Source organism: Neltuma alba, unplaced genomic scaffold, assembly GCF_004799145.2.
Source record: "Neltuma alba isolate B1F8T4 unplaced genomic scaffold, ASM479914v2 tig00010231_pilon, whole genome shotgun sequence".
NCBI lineage: Eukaryota > Viridiplantae > Streptophyta > Magnoliopsida > Fabales > Fabaceae > Neltuma > Neltuma alba.
In genome coordinates, this window is record NW_021635163.1 from 288,740 (window position 1) to 298,957 (window position 10,218).

The 10,218-nt window shown below is 30.7% G+C and overlaps 1 protein-coding gene across 1 annotated transcript; it reads left to right on the forward strand.

Annotated features, from left to right (window-relative positions):
• Positions 1 to 7,395: 7,395 nt before the first annotated feature.
• Positions 7,396 to 9,888, forward strand: LOC114755121 (putative disease resistance protein RGA4). Its single transcript, XM_028943997.1, has one exon. It carries the CDS (start codon positions 7,396 to 7,398, stop codon positions 9,886 to 9,888), a length of 2,493 nt encoding a protein of 830 aa, XP_028799830.1.
• The last annotated feature ends 330 nt before the right edge of the window (positions 9,889 to 10,218 follow it).

The window sequence follows — 10,218 nt, forward strand, 5'->3', positions numbered from 1 at the left end:
AGTTAGTTATTTGTAATAAACAGACATTGCCTTTCCTACAATATCCCTATTAATCAAGTTTATTGGTTATAACTTGAAAAATGATAGACAAATATGAGAAATAAAGTAGATTAGGGTTTTATATTTAGGACTAAATGAAAATAAAATGAGGTCTTATATTAAAGATAGGATGTAATAATTGTTAATATGTGTATATATAATTATAAAATATAAGATTATGTTTTTAGAAAAATAAATAATTGTGTTCAACCAAAAAAAATTATTGTAGGGGGTGGGGGGAGGACCGCTTAAAAAGCAAACATTTTTTGCTTATTACAAAACCTTGGTTTTGATAAGCAAACCATGGTTTTATCATAAAATCATGGTTTTGAAAAATTTATGGGTATTTGGGTAATTTTTTTCTCAAATCATGGTTTGGGCAATCACCCAAACGCACCTTTGGTCTGGGAGGAGTCTAAATTATATTCAGCATGTATCAGCACTGTCTAAACATCTTAAACAAATCTGTTATGATTCGTTCTCAGAGTTATGAAGGTCAAAAGGTACATCCTATGAAGTTTAAAAGTTGATGCAACGAACAAAAGTTAACAAAAAAAACTATTTCTGTGTAGGACTCTTCCAATTATCTCGCAGAATCACAAAAGAATTAGGGGGAAAAAAATAATTTTGAGTGAGATGTCGATAGTTTAGTGATTAGGACCTTAGGTCACGTTTGCTAGTTGGGATTGAGGGGAGGGATTGGGATTGGATCCGAGATTAGATCAAATTGTGATATTTGATATGAGATATTAAAAATTATCAAGAATTGAACAATACCACGTAGGCAATCCCACCTCCCCATGGTCATGGCTTTTAAATCCTAAGATTAAAATACTCAAAAGACAAAAATGCCCCTATTTACCCTTTTGATTTGGAATATGTAAGTTTACCTCTAGTTTACTGTTATTCTTGTTTTCCATTATTTATTGTTATGCTCTGCTTAGATAAGAAGAAAAGTTGAAAGAAAAAAAAATGAAATGAGAGAAAATAGAGAGGAGAAAAAACTGGAGGTAAGAGGTTATCATCCCTCTTACTTGGATAAATAAGAGAAAACAAAGAAAAAAATTAGAAAATATCTAAATGACTAAAATGTCCTCATCAAAGTATATCATATTTAAAATTAAATTAAATATTACAATAGAAAAATTATACTAACATTAAAATCATCAAATAATTTAAAATCAAGTTATTGGGTTTATATATATTTTCAGATTATTATATTTTAAAACTAAATTATTTAATAACAATATTATTTTAAGATAAAAATAAAAAGTGAATAACTTTTTAAATATAATAAAAAAATAAATATGAAAAGGAAGAGAGAGAGAGGAGGGGTAGTCATGAAATTCTTGTAATTCTTTCCAAATCTTTCCATATATGAAGAAAAAATTTGAAGAGAAAATGAGACATGGGGCTCACTTTATTTTTTCCTCCACTCGTTCTTCTTTCCCTATTTTCTATCCTATCAAAGCAAGAGAAAACTTGTTTCCCCTCATTTTTGTTTATTTTTTTTCCTTCGTAATTTTCTCTCAATCCAAGCAAGGGATTAAGGTTGCTTATATATTAATTAATTAATTAATTTGCAATTTTTGGAAAAGGATTTCAATTTTTAAAAAAATCATGTATGAAAATAAATTTTTAAACATTTTATTGTTTTAAAATAAAAATTTTAAATTAATAAAAAATATAAAAAAATATATTAATTTTTTTAATTAATTTATCAATTAATTTTTTCAACTTATTTCAATTTTGAATTTATTTTTTCCTCACTATATATATTGAGTATGATGAATTGATGCAAATTGTTTTATTCGTATTTCGTTCGTTAATGATTTTACATTTACAGCAACATTAATTATTATTCCCAACTAGTCATTTTTTATTTTTAAAATATCTTATTTAATTTTAATTTTACAATGAGGCAAAATTTAATGTACTTTTTTTTATGTGTGTGTGTGTATATATATATATGATTCCGCGGTTTCACGTTCACAGGGATGCATCAAGTTGAAGTCTCAAAAATAGAAAAGAGTATTACAATCTTTTAATCCTGTATATCTTATTATAAAATAAGATAAATACATGTATTTCTTTCGTATATTACCTTGTACCAAACATAAATTTTTAAAAAAATTGAAATAACCTATATGTAATTTACATGGGAACGGCGTGGTTTAGAGATATGGAGCCGCCAATTTTCTGAAACAATGTGGTGACATTTGCTTGTTCTGACATTTACGGATTGGAATAACCAGCAAATTTGATCCCAAAGTTTCCACTTACAAATACAGGGTAATTGGAATTTTTTTGCACTAAATTTATTAAAAATTTAAAATCATAACAATATTGTTTTCTATTATTAAAAATCTTACATTGATTGTCAAAATATTAATATTGACAGTTAAATATATTTTTAACTTTTTATAATAATATTGTTACGATTTTAAACTTTTTGAGCAAATTAACCTTTAAAAAAACTTTCAGACATCCGATACTTTTTAGTATAAACTCTTAAAACAAATTTGCATTTTAATTTTTTTACAGATTTACCAAAAGTAACAACTGCAAACACTGTTTTAACTTTTAACCGTGAACAATTCATACGAGATGTACACTTTTAAGAGAATCATACCTCGCATACTTAAATTTACCAATCATATGTTGTTTTTCCAATGAGAATTAAATAAAAATAAAAATTTAAAATTGATCATTAAATATCTTACAAATAACTTATATTTGGAACAATTTTTTTTCCACAAATGACTTATTATAAGGATCGGCATGACATATATCCACTGTCAGTTATCACTCTTCAAAGCAGAATACACTCATAACCAATATACTGTAGTTCTAGCTGAATTGATTCGATGGTTTAATTTTTTCAATATCATGAAATCTCATTTATTTTGGCGAATTATATCGATGTTCTTCGATTACCTAATCAACAAACACTAAGTTTGCCCAATTCTTGGGCTTCAAGAGATATGTTTTATGTTTATACAACTCTAAATTGAATCTTATAAAAGAGGAAGCAAATTTAAAAATTTGAATTTTATTAACAAAAATGGAAAGGAGTGCTTATTATACCCAGCTTGCCTGGCGGGAGACATCCCACATGGGCTGAAGTCCATGCAAAGACATCTTACCAAAAAAATAAACTCTCTCCATTTCTTCGCATATCAGACATTTAACCAAATTAACACACATTAAAAAAATTAGTTAAAATTAATTAAAGATAATAAATATAAAAAAAAATAATTTTTTTAAAATATCCTTATTAATAGGGGGAAAGAGTATACTCTCTCTACCTCTTTTTATACAGAACAATATCTTATATAGTGATGTATATAAATATAAAAAACAAATTCTCTTTCTCAAAAATTTTAAACTAATTTTTTCACTTTTACTCCATCAAACATACGCCACTTATTATTTTTGTAATAAATTTTTACTCATTATCTCTCATGTATTCTCCTTATAAGTTAGGGTATAACTGAAAAATATGTTTATCTCTAACATATTTATTACTTTTAACTAAGTTTAACTAATATTTTTAACCACATAATTTTGGCAATTGTTTTTTATAATAAGAAATGGAGGGTAAGAGGGAATAAAATAAATGTATGATGCTGCGGGAATTAGGATAATAAGCAACTAAGGAAGGCAAAATAGAAAACTAGCCAAGAAAATTTGAGTCATCTGCAAATATTTTTTTTATAAATAGAGATATGGTAAATATAGTAGTTGTTTCTTATAAAAAAAATGAAGAGAGAAATTATTTTTGAGAATTTAAAAAATCTAAATTACTTTTTGAACTGATGTTTCTTAGTGCCCGTAAAGTGTTAAAAGCGACTTACCATTCAGGTCCTAGATATAACTCACTTGTAGAAAAAAATTTTGGCATTAAATGTAAGTAACTTGTAACACGTTTAATGCTTATTTTTCAAGGGCAAATTACAATGAAGTCTCAAGCAAGAAAAACAATTAAAAAACAAGTTCCAAAAGTTGTCATTCTCACTATAAGATTTGTTATTATAGGCTGTTGAGGTTGTTATTGGGACTTTTGGGTAATTATTTCTCTTATGTGGGACTTGATTGTAATTCTCCCATTTTTCAATGTTATCATTATTTAATTCTCATTGGAAGGAGAGAAGTAAGAAAGAGACATAAAAATAATTTGTAGATACAGAGAGAGAAAAAATATTTAATGAGGGTAAAATTAGAAAAACCTACCAATTTAATGTATTCTTTAATACTCCATCCGTTCATATTTATAAGCAACAACTACCATTCTTCTCTTGTTTTTAAATCTAAGCAACATTTATACGTTGTCTTAAATTTTTGTAGCAAATTTTCTATTTTACCCCCATTAATTACTTATTTTAATATTCAATATATTTATTATCTTATTTTTTTAAACCATTATCTCTCCTCATCACTCATTCTTTCTCTTTTATAATTTTCTTTATTATAATAATTTTCTTATTCTTTTTCTTATACCACTACTACAAAAAAAGTCATTTTTGTCTGTTTTTCAAAACAGAAGAAAAAAGGCCACTATACTTGTCTGTTATAGCAGAACAGACGAATATGTACACACATACTCGTCTATTACACTCTAACAGATGAATACGTGTGTTCAGACTCATCTGTTATGGTCTAACAGACGAGTATGTGTGCTTCATACTCGTCCGTTATGCTGTAACAGATGAGTATGTAGACGAAAAACTTTTTACTTTAAATTTTGAATTTTCAGAACGTAATGCCATTTTTTTTATCAAATCAAAATAAATCCTAGCAGCAATTTCTCTTTTCCTCCTCTTCTCCTTCACCACAAGCTTCCTCTTTTTCCTCTTCCTCTCTTCTCATACGATAACAAGCGTTCTTCTATCTTCTCCTTCTTGACTGACAATAACTCCTCTTCTCTTCTCTTTCTTAGCGATGCTAAAGCTGAACGACACAATGGACTCCACGGTCAGCCTCTCTTTTTGATGGCAGATAGCTCCTCCTCTCTTCTCTTGTGTGTTCAACAACACTCTCTTCTTCTTTTTCCACCATTTTAGCTTTGCAAGAAGCAAGGTAAGTTTTGTGATTTAGTGTTGAATGTTTTGGTTGTATGAGACTATTATATATTTGTTGAAAGTGATTGTTTGGGTGTTTTGGTGTTGAAAATTTTCTCTTTAAATTGATTGTTGGTGAACAATAGCTTTTGGAAAGTAATGATAGTGATTGGAAAAGTATATTAAGATTAAAAGCATATTAAACTTGTTTAAATATTAATGCACATAAGGTGTTTGTAAAAATGTCCAGGAGAGAATCTGTTGGAATATGATAGTTAATTAAGTATCCTCAATGTTTAATCTTCATGTTATATTTTAGAAAAGTTTGGGATTCTAAAAGTTAAAATATCTAGTTAAAAAAGTTAGGATGTCATTAGATTTTCTAGTTTTAAACTTTCTTATGTTATGTGACTGAATTAAGGTGTTTTTTTTTTAAAACTAAGTGAATGTAGATGTTATTGTTGTTACTCTTAAAATTATGATTTGTATGGAAAGTGTAATATAATTTGGTCTTGCTGAATTACTATTATTGTTGCTTTGTTTTGGTTTTGTTTTATACACTTTAGAATTATAAGTTATAGTAAAAACTAACGGTGCAAATAATTACATTTTTTTTTAAAAAAGGCCACTATTTTCGTCTATTCTCACCATAACAAATGAATATGGTGCCACATATTCGTCTGTTCTCACCATAACAGACGAATATGGTGCCACATATTCGTCTGTTTTCCCAGAACAGACGAATATGGTGCCACATATTCATTTGTTCTAGCAGACCAGACGAATATGTGGCACCATATTCGTCTGTTCTGGGAAAACAGATGAATATGCAAGGCACATATTCATCCCCCTTTAAACAACGAAAAAAGGCCTCTAGAACAGACGAAAATGGATCTTTTTGTAATAGTGTGCTCTCTTTCTCCCCATAAATAAAGATATTTTGGAGAAAGAACTTTTAATTTTTAAGTATTTATTGTCTTTAACTAACTTTTTGCCCTATGTTGCTTATAAAAAAGGATGGAGGGAGTATACAAGAATGGATTACAAGTGGCTTATATTGAAGATTAGTGATATATGTCAGGAAAAAAGCGACTTATATGTTTGGTCTGTTCTTTTATATTTTTTTAGTCTTGTTTATAATTCATTTTTAACATGTTTTACATAGATTAAAAAAATCTTAAATTTTATTAATTCTTATTTAAAATTCTATAACTTTTCAATTTTATTTCTATTTAATATGTATTATACCCCATAAGAATAAAGTCAACACAATAATAATTAAAGGGTCAAATTATACATTCATGTCAAAAGTTTTTATCTTTCTCCTATAAATAGGAACAGAGGAGCATAAGAGATGAGTAATCAAATCACATTGATTAAAAAATATATAAAAATTAGTTAAAAAATAAATATATAAAAAATGTAATTTATTTTTCAAAAATATCTTGATTTATGAAAAACCGCATGGTGTGAAATGGGCCAGCGTTCTGGTCTTATCCTTTCCGCGTCAGTTAATGTGAAGTCAACACGCATTCAATTTATGTTTCCACGGAGGTGATTCAGCTCCAACATCCTCCAGGTTCCTGTATTCATCTGATGCAAGAAGATTGGCCGTATGGTCATAGAGCGCCTTTAGCTTAGTTTCTTTAGGCTTTTTGATGTATTTCAAGCTTAGGCTTGCCGTTCTCTTTTAAAAAAAAAAAACACGCATTCAATTTATTACCAGCCGGGTGCACCAATAATTTCATGGTAAAGTTTGCTGTATTGGTTGGACAACAATCATAGGAAAATTACAATAGGATCTCAAAAAAAGAAATATATGGCTATAACAAAGTTGCACCAACACATTAGAAGTTCTTATATCCCACTCTAAAATTTACTATTACTTACTGTAGACAACTTCAGTAATAAATTAAAAGTTGTCATATCTTACATTAAAACTTGTCATTACTTGTTGTTTGGAGTTACAATAACAAGTTAGAAATTGTAATATCTTATTTTAAAATTTGTCATGGCATATTGATGAGTTATTGTTTAGACTTTTTAATAATTTTTTTTTCTTTAAGCCTTATTGCAATTCTTCGATAATAAGTGTGGCACATGGAAACCAGCGAGTGCATGTGCCTGTGGGGCTGAAAGGGTCAGATAGCAGTAAGAAGAAAAACCTAACAATGCATCTGTTTATATTTTGTCAGCAAAATAATAAATGTGTTTTTTTTTTCACTTTATTTATTATCTTCATCTCTTTCTCTTATGTTTAAGAATCGTAAGAATTTCTTTCAACCACACCAAAAAGATGGACGCCATCGCTGGGAGTGTTTTTCAGGGACTAACCTCTTTGGCTCTTGAAGAGTTCAAATTGCTGTGGAATGCTAAACATGATGCAGAAAGGATGAAGAACACGATCCTTGCCATCAGAGCTACACTGTTGGATGCAGAGACAAGGGCCAACAACAACCATCAAGTCAGCTTTTGGCTTTCCAGGCTGAAAGATGTCCTCTATGATGCGGATGACCTGCTTGATGATTTGTCCACTGAAGCTTTGAGGAGGGGAACCATGACCAGAAACAAGGTGGCAAAGAAGGTATGGATCTTCTTCTCAAAATCAAACCAAGTTGTTCATAATCTTAAGATGGCTCATAAATTGAGGAAACTCAGGGGAAGGCTGGATGAAGTTGATGATGAAAAGAAAAAATTTCATTTGATTGATCACCCTCCTAAGCCTCTCCCTTTACTTGAGCAACAAACAGACTCTTTTGTGCAAGAAGATGAAATCACTGGGAGAGAGGAGGAAAAAGATTTGATTTTACGTTATTTGTTAGACAGTAATGTAAAATCTAGTGTTTCAATTATTCCTATTGTTGGATTTGGAGGGTTAGGCAAGACCACACTTGCTCAAATTGTGTACAATCACGTGGATGTTCAAAAACATTTTGGGTTGAAAAGATGGGTTTGTGTGTCTGATGAATTTGATGTAAAACAAATAGCACAAAAGATTTTAGAGGAAAAAAGTTCAAAAGAGATGGAGGAAGTGCAACAAGATCTTAGAAAATTAATAGAGGGGAAGAAGTTTTTGATTGTCTTAGATAATGTGTGGAATGAAGATATTGAGGTTTGGTATAAGATGAGATGTTTACTAACCATTGGAGGAGAGGGGAGTATGATAATTGTTACCACACGTAGTAAGAAGGTGGGAAAGATGATGGGCACCTATCCGCCAATTATCCTTAAAGGTTTGGATAGTGAGAGATCATGGGATTTGTTCTGTAGAATGGCTTTCGAAGGGAGTAAAGAGTCAAATGATAAGGAGTTGTTAGAAATTGGGAGGGACGTTGTAAAGAAATGTGGAGGAGTCCCTCTTGCTATTAGAGCTGTTGGAAGGCTTGTGTATGATAAAACTTTAGAAGAAATCACAGATTTGTCATACTTAAGGAACTGTGAGTTTTGGAAAGAAGATAAGTTGGAGAAGAGAATCTTTGCTGTGCTTAAACTCTCTTATGATCATCTTCCTTCACCTATGAAAAATTGTCTTGCTTTTTGTTCATTGTTCCCAAAAGATTTTAGATTCGAGAAGGAAACACTAATTCAAATGTGGGTCGCCGAAGGATTCATTCAATCAACTAATAAGATAAGGTGTGAGGAAGATGTTGGGAATGAATATTTTATGAACCTACTTTCAAGATCCTTCTTCCAAGATGTCTTAAGATATTCATATGGCATACAGTCATGTAAAATGCATGACCTTATTCATGATTTAGCACAATTTGTAGCAAAGGATGAGTACTTTATCATCAAGGAAGGAAAAAAAGAAAGTGCTAAAGAGACAACACGTCATTTGTCATATCATGTGCCAAGAAATGATTGGGAAGTTCCAACTTCCTTCCTCAAGTTTAAAAAATTGAGAACAATGCTCTTGCTCACCCAGGCTTTTTCTTGTCGGATGGATCATCGTGTTTTTGATTTGGTTGCATCAAAATTGAAATCCTTACGTGTTTTGAGCCTAAAGAATTTGAGAATTACTGAAATTTCAGAAAGCATTGGAAAACTGAAGCATCTGAGATTTTTTGATCTTTCATGTAATGATATTATCCAGCTCCCAAGAACTATTACCAAACTCCACAACTTGCAAACCTTAAACCTCAGTTTGAATCCAATTCGAGAATTGCCAAGAGACATTAATAAATTAGTAAGCTTGATGCATCTTAATCTTATGTATTGTGATGATTTGGAATGGATGTCAAGTGGTTTGGGGCAATTAACTTCTCTTCGAACCTTGACATATTTTGTGGTAGATGATCAAGAGATGCATGAGAAAAGGGGAAGTGCAAGGATAAGTGAATTGGGAGAGCTTAACAACTTGAGAGGGATTCTAACAATAAGTGGGTTGAAACACCTGAGGTCAAACCCTGTAAAGGCCGAGTCTGCAAGATTACAAGAGAAGCAACATCTGCAGGAGTTATTATATTATTGGGACACACTCCACTCTCCGAATGGTGAATTGTCTAAAGATGCTTTTGACGAACTGATTTTAGAAGAGCTTCAACCTCATCATACCATCAAAGGTCTAAGCATTACAGGATTTCGGGGGGAAAGGTTACCAGAGTGGATTGGAAATCTGGTGCAACTGCAATATCTTCGGCTCCAGGATTGCAAGTACTTGATGTCACTTCCTGAAGGTCTTCATAATCTCACAGCATTACAATCACTGAGCATACACAGATGCCCATTGTTGGCCGCTGATGATGTTCGGCAAAAAGTTGCTCATCTTCCAAATGTGGACATTAAATAATATTGGTGCTTGGAGTGAATAATGCATCGCACACCAAGCCCAACACATGCTCCCAATTAGTCCCTATTTTGTATGCTTTATTATTTCATTGCCTTCATTGTGGAATTGTTGTGAGTCTCTTTCGAGGTTAATCTATTTCCTCTATAGTAGTTCTTTTTAATTAATATTCACTGGTGACGATTCGATTTTTTTTTTTTGGGCCTGAGTACTGGATAAATACAATCCCATTCTAAGGTGTCAATCTATGAATGTGTTTTTGAGAAAGCTGTAGATGCTGATAAAAAAACATTTGATGACTTCGTAATTAATTTTAATTATGTCAAACAAAGT

Excerpts from the sequence above, each read along its gene's own strand:
- LOC114755121 (XM_028943997.1), top strand. The coding sequence starts at position 7,396 with ATGGACGCCATCGCTGGGAGTGTTTTTCAGGGACTAACCTCTTTGGCT.